This window comes from Eucalyptus grandis, chromosome 6 (assembly GCF_016545825.1).
Source record: "Eucalyptus grandis isolate ANBG69807.140 chromosome 6, ASM1654582v1, whole genome shotgun sequence".
Taxonomy (NCBI): Eukaryota; Viridiplantae; Streptophyta; class Magnoliopsida; order Myrtales; family Myrtaceae; genus Eucalyptus; species Eucalyptus grandis.
The window spans coordinates 9,258,336-9,273,060 of record NC_052617.1 but is presented as its reverse complement, the minus strand read 5'-3'; the positions used below and the strand labels follow the sequence as shown (position 1 = coordinate 9,273,060).

The following is a 14,725-nucleotide window of genomic DNA, read 5'->3' as shown; positions in this document are numbered from 1 at the left end:
CCAGTGGGTGAAAGCGAGAGATTCAATGATCGAAACCGTAGATGACCCGACGAAAAATCTGTAGAAATTGTCTGAATAATACGAAGATAACATAATGCATGCCAAGGAAATTGGTTGGTCTCCTTTCAAGAACGGCCCCGAGTAATTTGGAGGGCACGGTCGATGATGGTACAGCAACTTGTCGGAATGGGGCGATGGATGGATGGGACCAGTACTCGGTGCTCACCATACAAGTCCCTTCACCGCCTCCACGCCGAGCCAAACTCGTCCCAGTCACCAAAACTTTTGGCTCCTCCTCATTCTTGTTCTTCGTCACATGTCTCAAAAGAGATGAGAGTAAACCGAACGAAGTGCTCGGGTCTTGAAAGTGATCGTTTTTCTTGTACCCATTTGGGCAATTATCAGTCATACGTTGTTTCTCGTGTTGCTACTGCTTCTGGGTCAGGCTTCTTTTTCTTTTTCTTTTTTCTTGCACGCGCATCGCTGGTTCGATCATGGAGGCACGAACTGTCTGCTCCCCACGTATCAGACCTCCTTGTGCAGCTTCCCGACGCTTCAAGATTGTCCCTCCCACCAGCAATGCTCTGGTTTCTGGGGTGTCTCTGGTCTCCACGCTTAATTTGAGGACGTTTTCACCCGCTATTTGTCGAGCCATGGAAAAATCTGACCAGGTACCTGAGGTTTTTCTTCACTTCACTTGAAGGGTTCCCTGTATCAAGTTGACAACTTTTCATGCCTGAGAGATAATTTTTTAGCTGAACGAGGGGATTGGGAGTAAGACGTACACGTACCATAGGATTTTCTTGATGACGATGCAAGCACATCAAAGTGCTTTTATGAGTGAATTTAGAGTATATACATGTGTCTTATGCTGGAAAGATGTGATCTTGCGGAAAGATATCATGTTCAAGGAGTTAGGGTCTTGAATTGTTTTGGAGCATATGGGGATATGGAAGATCCAATGGTATAAGATAATCATTGTGGTTGACACAATTAAGTGGAAAAAAGACTTTGCCTGTTGCTTGCTGTTTGTATTTGTCCTAAACTGGATGATTAAAAGCAGGTTTAGCGAGATTAAGAATACATCTTCATTTCTGTTTTATTGTTCCTTTCTTCTGCTGGACACCACTCTTCGCATTCTCTCATACCCCTCTCAAGATTTCTCGGATTGCTTGCTTGCAGGGAAGAGCTGACTGGAGTCAGGAAGAAGAGATACCAGAGTCATTTCAGTTGATGAAATCAATAACAAATTTTGCACTGACTAACTTTCTCCCAATAGGTAATGCTCCAGTATTGGCTGGCATCAGTTCATAATGCACACAGTAGGTTTCTCTAATTTGATTAGTTGATCCTCACTGCATTGTTGTGGCTTCAGATGCTTGAGCATTTAAACTCCCACAGAACTTAGTAGCTTAATTTTTAAAAATACATGACGAACGTTGTAACTAAACATGTTGAATTTGCAGCTCTTCTCAGTGGAGTAGCTTTGGGATTAGCAGATCCTACTCTCGGTTGTATAGCACATAAACATTCATTGACACAATTTGCCACTTCAGGAATATTCTTTATATCAGGTGAGACTTTGGTCTGATGCATGTTGTTTACAGGCTTTTGTTGTCAACGTCTATATCTGTTTTAAGTTTGCAGGTCTGAAGTTGCAGGACAGGGAAATAGGAGCTGCCACACAAGCGTGGCCTTTAGGATTATATGGGCTAGTATGACCTCCGCTTTTTTTCTTTTTTGACCATATGGTGAAACTTCCTTTCTCCATTCTTTCTCATTGATTCGTGTATGCATCACTTCTGGCCATGCCTAACGTTTACTCAAACTTAGATCTGAAAGGAAAAGCCTTCTATACTGAATATAATTAGGTCAATTTTTGTACTTGTTCTGTAGATAAATCATGGGACGAGTCTTTTATTCTCTTCTGACTCTTATTAAATGCAAAAATGACAGCACTGACAAATGTGATGCCTGATTTCTAATGCATTTTTCTTAAAACCTTGAAACGGACGAAAAATGTGTATCTGTTTTTAATATCGGTTTGTGTTTTCTCTTTTGCTAAGAGTGAATCGTCTGTGTTTTGCTTTCTGAAGAGGAAATTTGCTGGGACTGTTTCCATCTAATGTTATTATTCTTTATTCAGGCTTCTATACTTCTGATCAGTCCTTTCTTGTCCAAACTAATTTTGCCATGTCAGCTCGCACCTCAGGAATTTGTTACAGGCTAGTGGCTCAACTTTAAACATGATCATTTTTTGTTTCTTTTATCTGCAAAAGTTACTTCTCTAATTTGAAAGTTGTTGGAACAGGGTTGGCCATTTTTACTTGTGTGCCAACAACTCTATCTAGTGGAGTTGCTCTAACTCAAGTATGTTCTTTCTATGTTTTCATAAATCAGTTCTGCATCTTTACTACAATGTTTCTCCAGTGTCTTTTTGTTTCTTCTCTGTCTCTCTCGGTTTAGGTAGAGGTTCCTTGAATTTTCATTGTTTGACTTAAAAGATTGCATTTTTGCAGCTTGCTGGTGGAAATTCTACTCTGGCACTTGTATTGACTGTAATGTCTAATTTATTAGGCACTGCTGCTGTAAGTCTTGAGTTCCTAAGCTATTTCTGCTTTCCTTCTTTCCATTAGATAATATAATTAGTGAAAATGAACTGCAGCAACATGTCTTAAGCAGGTTGATTGTCTGTCATCATCCTATTGTTGGACCTGATTTCTTTCTGGGATTTGCTGCAGAAATGCTGCTATTATCCTCTTTGGAATCAAAGCTGAAGAAAACATAACACTCATGCTTTTGTGTTATTTTTGTTGTTCGTGACATTTTAATTAGCAGTTAAACTCTCATCTTGCCACCATTCACAGTCTTCAAATTATCCAGGCTTACTAATACTCATGAGCTTCCATCTTTCTCTCATCAATATTATTGCATTTTCTCATTGAAGCTATTGACAAGTGGCAGGCTCAGTTGTATTAAACGATTTAGCTAGATCAAGCTTTGTTTGATAAGCAATCTAAATAATCTGTTTGTGAATAGTACATAGTGATTCTGCCACAAGTGACTAGGCTGCATGACTTCTGAACCTGCCACGGCACTTTGCAATTCTTATGTGCCAAGTCTTATCAAAATTCAGAACCATCTTTCATGCAGCCAACTTGGACTCTGTTTTTTCATTATTCAGGGAATAGAATACTATGCTTATGAGTTCTCATCTTCTAGGTGCCATTTTGGGTATCAAAGTTCTTCGCTGATGGTTTTGGTGTATCCATCCCTACCGAGAAGCTTTTTTGGAGCCTTATGTATACACTTCTTGCCCCTTTGGTTCTGGGAAAGGTTCATTTCCTATCTAAAGGATTTTACTCCCCAACTTTGTGGATTAGTTACTGCTATCAGCCTTGTGAGATTAAATGCCTTTCAATAAGAGCTAAGTAAAAACTGGACATGGCATCTCACTGAAATTGCTAACATTTATCTGCCACACTACAGTAGATTCTCAGGTCTAGAGTCTTGATTTTGAAATAGGTGTCCTGTGTTGAGACGCTGAGCAAGTGAGAATTTTGAAATTTATTTCCAGCAAACAGATGAAATTAATATATTAAGACTGAGCATTCAACTTCGATCTTTATGAACTGCACAATTTGTAATTGCAAATTTCATGCAGCGAGACAATTCAGGAAAAATGCACAATTTTACTGTTGGCTTACTCTATCCCCCAATTTCCTATTAACTGCTTCTCTAGTTTTGGTTTAAAAGACTCCATCAAATCGTTTTTCTGTTGGGTGCTTGTTATCCATGAAATCAATTCAATCGTTGGTTACTTATCCAGAGCAAATTGTTGTTTGCTGCCGACCAGTTCACTTAGCTTTTAGGTAAAATGAAATTTTTTCTAAAAGAAAGTTTGGTGGTGTCTGCGGGTCTTTGAATTCCTAGGAATACAAACAACCGGGTGGACAGAACTTAGGTCTTGGTCTCTTGAAGGCAGTTTAAGCTGGGAACTTTCAAGGATCTTCTGCATTTGCTGTGATGGATGCAACCCATTTTTCTGAACCTAGGTCATGTCGCTGACATAAATGCCCATATATGAAATGTCTTTCAACTGCATGTATACTTGATTGTGCATCGTTACAATTTCTGCCTGCTACCTGGACTGGATATCTGTGCCACGTACCTGCAGTCTATATTGCCTAGTATAGTCATGGTTCTTACAGCATTTAGAGCTTATAGAGGATCCAATACAGGATCTAGTGCAATGGCATAGTTGAGTTCATATAGGCGATTCCACTTAGTGGGAAAAGGCTTCTTGTTTCTTGTTGTTGTTATTACATTAGCAGTATTTTGAATACAGCTTTTATTGAAGTTCTTTCTGGAGCTGTCTAGCACAATTTGAGGGATTTTCTGCCTCTTAAAGCATGTGTTTGTGCATCTTCTCTACATCATAATTTTGACGAGACTTTTCATTAACAGGTAGCACGGTATTCCTTCCGAGGTAAGTTTCTCGACTGTTCCTTACTTACAGAGACTATGTCATGCATTCTTGAACTTTACCAACCTGTGCTGCTTCTTGTCCCACTTCCAGAGACTATGTCATGCATCAGATTTTGTGAAAGATGACCTTTTCATTGTTCTTCAGAAATGAATAGATGAATGGCCATTTGTACTTAATTTGTCTGTCCCTGGATCGTATGTTTCCATCATCTCCTTTCACTATGAGACAGCTTGTCTCTAGTTTGCAGGTCTGGCAACCTATGCTGATCAGAACAAAAGGGTTTTGACAATGATTTCTACGATCCTTCTAAGCCTTGTAAGCTTTGAAATCTTTCAAGTGCTATTCAGAGAATTTCAGAAAACTCAATCCCACCGACTATATAATGTTTTCCTTTCTCTATATTCCTAACCCTCTTAAAATGCCAAAAATGCTAAATAGACTGAAAATGGATGAGTGCTTGCTGCTTACTGATTTATTCGATTAATTAGGCTGATATGTATGCTTCTATCATTTGTGAAGAGAATGTTATCTAACTGTTTGCATTTAAGCGCCTTCTCGCACATACATGCACAAGGAACCAAATCTTGATCTGAAAAAGCACATGACATGGTGCATGGTGCATCGAGCTTTGGACTGGGAGATGCTCTTGATGGATTCTTCTTCATTGTTACTTGAATTAAATTTGCTTCTTTCTTGCTTTAGACGCCATGGATGCAAGTGAGTAAATCAAGAGAATTGCTCTTAATGGTGAAGCCACTTGTTTTTCTCAAAGCTATTGGGCTAGGAATGTGAGTTCATGGTTCCTCTGGAATTTCACGATTTGGGGTTTTCCTAATTTTCAATCTTGTTCCAACTGATGTATCCAATATCTCGCAGAGTCGTGCACCTTTTCTTTCTAGGTTTCAATGCTGTTGCCTTGAAGATTTTCTCGGCTGCCTCTGGTTCGAGGATGGCTTCTCTAGTGAACAAAAAGAATGCCCGTGCCCTTATGATAGTTTGTAGTCAGGTGGGTTTCCAATGGATGAATTCATATTGTACTCAGATCATCAATGGATTCTTATCGTTGTGCACCGAAAGGTGATTAATGAAGTATCATGCCAGTTATTTTTGTTTAATGTGAGGAATTACCATGCTAAAGCAAAATATATTCTAATTCATCTCCATACCTTCAGAATTTTGTGAATATCCAGCCAAAAAAGAATAATAAGTACTTTCGTCTATTAGCAACATCCATTACTCAGTTTGACATCCTTTCTTATCATTTTCTATTTTATCTGTTAATAGCTGATTCTTTCAGTTGTAGGATTGTTTCTTCTAGCTCAAAAGGTGCAAACGTGGGCATCGAGCTCATGAATCTTTCTAATTTTACAGAAAGCGCTGCTGATTGTAGTAGCAGTGGTGGAGCAGCTGAACGGTGCACTTGGCGAGCCTGGGCTGCTAGTGCTCCCTTGTGTAGCAGCACACATAACCCAGGTATCTCGTTTCTTCTTTCCTTTTTACAACCATTATTGGTGATTATGTTTTTATTGGCAATCTAACCGTCGGATGTGCATTTTTGTTCGTGGCTGTAGATCATCATTGACTCATTAGTAGTTAACTTTTGGCTTCAAAAAGATCGAGCATACAAGAAAATCAAGACAGCATGAAGTTTGTCTTCTCAGCACTTGTTGGGTATTGGCATCTTCTGCATTCTTCAAGAATACAGCGCTAATGCTACTGAAGAACGTTTCATCCTATCATCTTTGGATGGAAAGAGCGCGTTCTTTATAATGCTGAACAAACTCTTCAGGATGACAATTTACGATTTTACATGTTCTGCTAACCCAATAAGCTGCTAAAAGTCGAGCTGTGAGCTTGTGCGCCTTGTGATGACGCCTTCCGATCTCTAAATCTGATGCAGATAGATACCCGGTTGGGAAGAAGAATTTAAAGGTTCTGTGGGTACCGTTATAGCTTCATTAAACAGCAAAGCGTTCCTGCATCTTCACCTACATGAGATGCTTAAGAAGAGGTCTCATGTTGCATCTCTTTACTTTTACTGCAGCCAATGGCATAGTCCAGACAGAACTTCACCAAAGAGGCTTTCAAACTGAAAAGTTTTGATGAATAATTCTCCTCAAGCCCTTAAGATTTCTATCACACCATGATCTCGAGAATCTGTAGTACGCCCTGAAGTTTTGGTCGGCGAGACAGTCGACGGATTTCACTTCAGAAAATGATACGCCCTAAAGCAATAAGCGTCTGGTACAAGCCCAAATCATCAAGTACCTTCAATTTTCTTAAGGACATGAAATTGCAAGTTGCAGATTTACCACTGTCGTCTCTTCATCATAGGCTTCAAGCTTGTTCCGGCACATAGTTTCATTATGTACCACTATTAGTAATCGGCCCGCGTTTCTTGCAAAACTAATGTATTTTCACTAGGAGTTGAAAATATTTAATAAGATGGTTTTAGTTATTATTTAAAACTAAAGAAGTTTTGTCCACTATTTCTGTTAAAAAGTTCTATTTAAGAGGATAAATTTTCGTTTTTTGTAAAATAAAATTTATATTAGTAAAATTGTGAATTAATATACATCTTCATCTGTAATTAACTACAAAGTTAGCGAAGTAGTCGAGGGATATTGACTTTCATCATTTTGAGGTTGCGCCATGCAAAAACTGTTTTAGGTCAAGAAAAATATGGGAGAGTGAGGGAAGAAGGAATAGTCATGTTTAGAGAAAATAGAAAAAAAAATTATACTCAGATTTTAAGAATTAATATTATGAAAAACTTCAAAATATTACATTTGTGACAAATTTATCATAAACTAATTTTTTTAACAATAAAAAACTCAGAACCGGTATGTTTTTGATAAATTTATTTTCCGTTAGTTTTTGTTAAATTGAATTATTATATTAGTATACTTATGACCAATAAAATATAAAATTCCAAACTGATATATCCATTAACTTGTGTTATTTAAATCAGTAATTTGACGATAAAATTTAAAAGAAACTAACGAATGATGAAATTTATCGTAAATGTATTAATTTTGGATTTTTTTGTAATATTAGCCTTAATTTTAAATGGTAATTGACCTTTAAAAGGGTAAATAGGAAGAAATTTTTTTACCGGACACCGTCCGTTTCATCCGCTTTATTTCAAAATACCGGAGAGAAAATATAATTCCTTGATATGATCTATAATTCCTCGATATGTGTTTCTAAATTTATTAAAATAAAATAACTTTCTTATGATTTGACACCTGGACTTTTTAGGCACTGTCAAATATCATCAAATAAGTGCATTTATAGTAGACTGCGCTTTTTCTAACTTTTTCTACTTTAGAATATTTACGTACTGTAAAGATGTGACTTTTTCAATTCTATTTAATAGGATGCACAAAAAAAACAAAACAATTCTATTTAATAGAATAAGTTATCATGATTTATCATTTGGACAGAATTTCAATGCAACTAACCTAGCAATTTTTAAAAGAAAATTCAAAATAAGAATTTGAAGTACAATCATCTTCTCAAATAAAAATATGAAGTACACTTATTTTAAATAATAATTTGAAATAGTTATGTTAATCTAAAAAAGGACTCAACATTAATGCTGGTAAAGGACATTTTCTGTCATTTTATTCTTTCCTTTTTGTTGGTGGCCAATCTCAAGTACTGGCTAGCCACCGATGATGCTTGAAGAGAGCCAAGCAAAATTCACCCTTGCGTTAGCCGAGTTAGGCCGCCCTCGAAAGCCATAGGTGAGGACGAGCCTCGCCAACTACAAGCAAGGCCGACCCTTGCCAAAAATGGGTGAGGGTCACCTCGCTTGCGACTAGTTAGGACTTGGGTAAGGCAAGGACTTGCAAGCCTCACCCATGACTTGATGCTGCGCAAAAATTAAGTGTTTCTGTTAATTCTGTTCAATTTAAGTAATAGAAAAATGCTGAAATGGTTTTTTTAATATTTTATTTCTCTCACATGGCGTCTTATGCGATGTAAAATTAATTAAATTATTAAAACAACGAAATCCGAATCCTAATTTTTTAAAAATCCAAAAAAATTCCATAAAAAAGACTAAAACAAAATAAAAACACGTAAAAAATGAAAAAAAAAAAAAAACCTAGTACCTTTGCCTCTAGCCACTGCCCCATCACTAGTGGAGCGTCTACGATGGCTGACAGGGTTGATGGTGCCTTTGCAAGGGCCGGCTACCTTTGCCAACCAAACCTGGCCCTTATCGAGGCACGAGCAACCTTGTTAGCCATCGCCTAACGCCCTATTGACAATGGGGTGACACCCTATCACGTGTTCTTTATTTTTAAACTTTTAACTTTCTTAGTTTTCAATTTAATATAACTAAAATTTAGGTTAAAATTGTCTTTGGACGAAAACGCCTTTGACTAGCTAGAATATTTAGCTAGCCAACGAGGTTATACCCTTATTTGAAACTGTAATGACCACTTCAAACCCTTTTTTGAAATAAAGTTTACTTCATACCCTTATTTGAGAAATTGAGAACATTTTGGGCTTTTTACATTCCTATCCCAAAATAATAAATTGAGTTCATATAAGTATTTTGGACGCCACTATTGAAATAGCCTTTTTGGCTATATTTTCTGCTACTTAGCTCATTTCATAAAGTAATTTGCTTGGTTTAATGACCGCTATCCAATACTCAAGAGATACTATACCCAAACTCATACGTGTTTCTGCAGGTCTTACCGTAACTGGTTTGTCTGGAAATATATGTACCCATATTTTTCCACCACAGCGCACATTTCTTGTTATTGCTCGTCACCCTGCTTCTATTTGTCTTGATCACTCATATATCATTATTCTGAAAAGAATTGTTGTATAATCCATAACCAATTCGATTTATTTTCCCATTTTACTACCAAGTAAGGTCCCATTGTCTTCCATTAAAAAAAGAAGACCTATTACGTGCTCCGTTAGTTTCACGAAAATGAATATTTTAGAATATATATATTTTTAAAAATGATCGCTTTTATCGCTTAAAATAATTGATCAGTGAAAAATATTTTCACAATGAATAACAATTTATGTCTAATTATTTTAGCGGGCAATGAAAAAAATTTCCATTTATTCAATTTTATTAGTGATATAAGAAATCATTTTAAAAAAATACTTTTCAAATTATTTGTTTTTCGTGAAACAAACGAAATCCTTTGACATAAGACTGCTTTTTTCTTTATCACGCACATACTTGAGAATAACACGCAAAACCCAAATGAGCAGCACATGTTCATCCACAAGAACAACATCGATGGTACTATCTTAATCGCTGGGTCAAGAAAGAAGAAACCAACTTGCCAGAATTCATCCATCATCATTGATTTTCGGCCCATCATCATCTCTTGACTTAAGCAACCAAAGCATCTTTCCCCAAACAGTGCTAAAACCCAATGTCAAAAACATGCTATTCCCAACAAGAAACCGAGTCAAAAAGGGGGAGGAACTGAGCGGACTGCAGAAAAAGCAACGGACCCATTTCAAATGCAGGCGCAAAAAAAACTGCAGCAGCTAGGAGCCTCACGGGTCGTCAGGCGCGAGTTCTGCGGTGGCTCTTGCTGTGGGGGCGCCCGTCTCAGTCGATCCTGAAAAACTGGGTACGATGCATGCATGTGATGATGGAGGAGCTCTATGCCAGGGGTATGAAGTCGTCAAACGTGAGCTGCAAAAGGCTAGGAAGAAACCAGTAGATAGACAAAAGAGTTCTTCCGACGGTGGAGAATTGTGAGGTGACAGTGCCAACTTGCAGATAATTCTGTGATCTATGATCTATTGCCCTGCCTTTGTATGCACTAGGGTGCGCAAGAGAATCTATGACACGTGCAAAACTGGTAGTGGGTTTCGAGAAAAGTATTTGAGAATGTACGGTAGATTTCGGATTCCAAAGTTTTTTTGATAGCTTCCGGGGTCAAGGTCATATCCGCCCTCCACTCATCCGGTGCGCAGGGTACTATGTGAAAATAACACAATACCCTTAAATCATATTTACTCAAATACACATATACCAACTACTTATGGTGAGTGCAGTGGATAGCTTGGTCGATCCCAGATTTTTCCCGCCGACTATCGGCTTTTTGGTTTCTTGAAAAAAAAAAACTAAAAAAAAATTTACAAATGTTTCATACTTAGACCTATAAGATAATAAGAGGAAACATATATATACATATATATATTTGTAATTTATAATTTGTGTCATTATATCTTAAGACTTTGTCGCAATATACATTGTGTCATGTATTAAAATTTTATTTTTCCTAGCATAGCTAGCTAACTAACTACACTTTTATGGATAGTTAATCTTTTGTTATATTGTCTAAACATGATGAGAAAGCTATTTTTTTTGGGGGGGTAGAAATTATTTCTATTTATATTTCTTTTTTTTCTTATCTAATTAGTTCATTTTATCAAACTAAAGTCGAGAAAAATTAGCTGGACGAGAAAATGTCAGCCAAACGATGAATTAATTTTGTCGATAAAATGACTTGGTTCATTATATTTTTCAAGTGAAATTAGTGATTGCTCTTTCGGGTCATCTTGCCGGGCAAACATTTCGCATCCTAGCTTGTTATTATTGCAAGACGTAAGATACAAGATGAAACGCACACTATTGCGTTACATCAAAGTCCATTTCGGACTCCACGCTGAACTTGACAATAATATCCATTATTCTGACCACCGGCACAGTCGCTTGACACACTTCACGCGTTATAGAAAGAAAGCTTTCTCTTAAGCTATATCACATCATAGTAATCTAGGGTTCCATCCAGATGCATGAACCTATCCATTTATGTTGCGCACACAGTTTCATTGCCGTTACAGTCACGGCCGTGTCGTCTTTCAACGTCTCCTGGCGGCTGTTTCCCTCTGAGCGTTGAAGTAGACGGCCGCAACGGGAAGGCCAAGCTCGTTGTCTTCGGCAAATCGCCGGGTGTTGAAGCGATCCCTCGACGAAGGGCCTCTCACCATGTCCCTCCTCTTCTGCTTGAACAGGATGAAGACGAACCTGTGTATTCCGATGTTGGGCCTCGGCATCTCGTACTCTACCACCTCTTTTCCTGCGTTGTCCAACGGGTGATGATGCACACCACGCCGAAACGAAGTTAAAAAAAAAGGGCAGCATTTTGATTATGGTCTTTATTCCGCTGACGGTAAGTGGGAAAAAGTAGCTTTCATGACGGTCGGTTGAGAAGTTGACAATTTCCTATAAAGCAGCTTGTGCAAATTGCTTTTTTATATCGATATTGTCAAACCCCGAAATATTGACAAAGGTAGCCGGTTAAGCGTGCTTGGTTCCGATGTTTGACATTTTATGTTGATCCCTATCGATTGGTTCGAATGAAAAGTTTAAAACTCATTACATTTTAAAAGAAACATTGACATTATGTCTAATGATTGCGCTTTTGTGTTTATGCATGCGCGTACATGAGATCATGTCGAAATTGCACCTGAATCATATGAATCCAATATTCATGAATTGACCGGATTCATGCTAGGCTTACCCAATCCAAGAATGCATGGAAGATGGACTTGCATGCGTTAGATCTACAGGAAATACCTTCTCTGACCAAAAGAGAGAGAGAGAGAGAGAGAGAGAGAGAGAGAGAGAGAGAGAGAGAGAGACTTACCGAACGTGGCATCTGTTGTTCCTGGGATGTCCGTAACCATCCTGTAAGTAATACAATCGAATCAATAACACATATTTAAGCAATAGGCGCGATGCCAATTTTTCTTTACATGATATATAGGGCTTGGCTCTTCTGTATTCTCCGGTTACTGTTGAGTCACAACCAACATGAAAATGCTTTGAACTTGGGAGTGATCTACTTTCATGTCTTGTTGAAGTTCGTTTCTCATATCAACAATATTTATCTTAGCACAAAATCCATTACCAATTAACAGCCTAAAAACAAATGGGACTTACACTCAAGACTAACAAGGACATTGGGTTGTTCACAAATGTATCATGAACCGTGGTCTAGTCCTAAAAAGAATAATGGTAAGTCTAGTTAGAATGGAAACTAGATCATGGAGTATCCGGTTGATTAACATGAAAGACCAAAATAAGACACGAGTCGAAATCTAGGTTACCGTGCCCAAACATATTTGCTTTGCACTTTGTGACATGGGAAGTCAAATTTATATAGTGAGCCCTCATACACACATATGTATGTATGTCGAAGCAGAAGACTAGGGAAACTCCTCTTCACATTTTATTGTGGATTGATGATCTTTACAAAGGTAATAGGAAGATTTCATCTTGATCCGAGCTTGGAGAAGGGTGATTATCAGTGATTACCAGTGCAAGTGCTCCCTTAAATATGGATCGCTAGGACCAGGAACATCTGGGTCTGTCATTACCTGCAGACATGCGTTAGAATTGGCACCTTATGATTAATCAACTTTGAAGCCCGAAATGTAAGGAAGAAAGCAACCCCGAGAGGTATAATGGTTCAAGTATTACCAGTGTGAAGAAGGACCTCATGTCACCGCCATGAACCTCAACCCTAGGCTTAGCGGTAACAGTGGAAGGGAAGAGCTCATGACCATTGAACACATGCTTGTTGGAGTTGTAAGTGACCGTCGTTTTGACACTGGTTGCAAAACAGTCGATCACATCCCCGATCACTCGACCAACCACGAGTGGATCAGACATTCTTGCCATGAGAAATTAATATAGGACACAACCAAAAAACGAGAGAGAGAGAGAGAGAGAGAGAGAGAGGCAAGTGTTTGAGGATTGGATAATCAGCTGAATATGTGGTGTCCTTTGGAGGCTTCTCATTGGGCACCGATGGGGAAGTACCCCTTTTTATAGTGTTGAGATCAAGACTCAAACTGATGCGCTCTCTCTCTCTCTCTCTCTCTCTCTCTCTCGAGCATGTGCATAGCACATAATTCCAGAAAGTCCAGAAATGGGAAATAAAGCAAAGGGAGCATAACAAACAAAAGAGGAAAAGCAAAGTACAGTTTCAGAAACAGGGTAAAAAAGGGGAAGAATACAATAAGAAACAGCTCCACCTATAAAGGATAAGGATCGGTTGCTTGAATCCAACTTGCATAGGTTGAGTTCATACCAAATTTTACATTTTACGCTTTGATATTGGTAATTCACTTGATTTGTGCAAGAATCATTTACTGATGCAGTAAAATTTTGTTATTTTCGAGGGAAGTGCTGGACAATTAGTTAGGCTTGCACTTAAATATCGCATCGTGATGTCTATTCAAATTGTACAAAGCGCTTTGCAATAATTCGTACTGCCCATCATGTGATATGTGCATTCGCCAAATCATGTGATCTTTTAAAATGTGATTGGCTTGAGTTTACAAACTAAAGTTCAGCGATCTTCTATTCATGGTCATGTTACACAGCAAACTTTGAGCAGACATGGTGGGGGCTTTGGCAGAAGAATCATATCAATGCAAATCACTGTAAGGGCAGAAAGAGAATCACACGTTCTAACAGTATTAACATGCAGCTCTTTTTTCTCAGCTCGCTTGAATCGAAATGACATTATTTTACAGATGAAAGTGTACTTTAACTGTGCAAGGAGACGTGAAAAAGGCTTAAGCTTTTTAAAGCATGGGGTGTCCACCAAGATCAGTGCTCTAAGTTCATCCTCAACTTGCTTCTTTCCACAAGAAAAAAAAAGGCAAAAAAACAAGACAGGAAGTATTTCGGCAGATCCTGCATAGACATTCTCTAACTGGGAGAGACTCGAGGCCCTTTTGTATATCAGGTAAAAAAAGGAGATGGTTCCCTTGTGATCGTTGCCATGAGGACATCTGTCCATAACATATTATTAAATTAGTCTTTTGGGGCAGGGTATGCAAGAGGACATGCTTAAGTTCAAGAAACTCCACCATTAAAAAATCGCCATGATCAGAGGCAAAGTTTGTGGTGTTAGGCACATTTTGCAGTAAAGTAGATTCTAACCTAGGCAGGCCTAAATTGGTGATGGGAGAGAGTGGATTGCCATATTTGGAAAAAGAATTGAGTCACTCTTTTTCAATATTATTCCCCTTGATAACGTTACTTAATGCCTCCCTAGATTCTGTGGCTTCTTTTCCTTGTGTCCAGTCATCAGATATCACATGCCCATATAAAAATGGATACTTTCTCCTATCCTATTTCTATCCTAGATGAATTGAACCTACCATAAAAGATAAATATCAGGTTGATGAAACATCTTAAATATCCAATTAGATGGCCAAAAC

The 14,725-nt window shown here is 38.1% G+C and overlaps 2 protein-coding genes across 4 annotated transcripts; one reads left to right on the top strand and one right to left on the bottom strand.

The window, feature by feature from the left end:
* The first annotated feature begins 219 nt into the window (after positions 1-219).
* LOC104433991 (probable sodium/metabolite cotransporter BASS4, chloroplastic) lies at positions 220-6,497 on the top strand. Of its 3 annotated transcripts, none has more exons than XM_018869245.2 (14): positions 239-680; positions 1,183-1,279; positions 1,467-1,574; positions 1,648-1,715; positions 2,147-2,225; positions 2,312-2,370; positions 2,520-2,588; positions 3,223-3,336; positions 4,468-4,489; positions 4,737-4,804; positions 5,192-5,277; positions 5,366-5,495; positions 5,861-5,962; positions 6,061-6,497. In XM_018869245.2, the coding sequence occupies exons 1-14, from the start codon at positions 495-497 to the stop codon at positions 6,133-6,135; spliced, it is 1,263 nt and encodes a 420-aa protein (XP_018724790.2). In that variant the 5' UTR covers positions 239-494; the 3' UTR covers positions 6,136-6,497. The 3 variants fall into 3 exon arrangements, with proteins under 3 accessions (XP_018724791.2, XP_018724790.2, XP_010045224.2); XM_010046922.3 differs by having other exon boundaries at positions 242-671; XM_018869246.2 differs by lacking the exon at positions 6,061-6,497 and having other exon boundaries at positions 220-680; positions 5,787-5,925.
* Positions 6,498-11,052: 4,555 nt separating this feature from the next.
* LOC104433990 (CEN-like protein 2) lies at positions 11,053-13,264 on the bottom strand. Its single transcript, XM_010046921.3, has 4 exons — positions 12,972-13,264; positions 12,807-12,868; positions 12,136-12,176; positions 11,053-11,565 (listed from the first exon to the last, which is right to left on the bottom strand). The coding sequence occupies exons 1-4, from the start codon at positions 13,170-13,172 to the stop codon at positions 11,348-11,350; spliced, it is 522 nt and encodes a 173-aa protein (XP_010045223.1). The 5' UTR covers positions 13,173-13,264; the 3' UTR covers positions 11,053-11,347.
* Between the last annotated feature and the right edge of the window lie 1,461 nt (positions 13,265-14,725).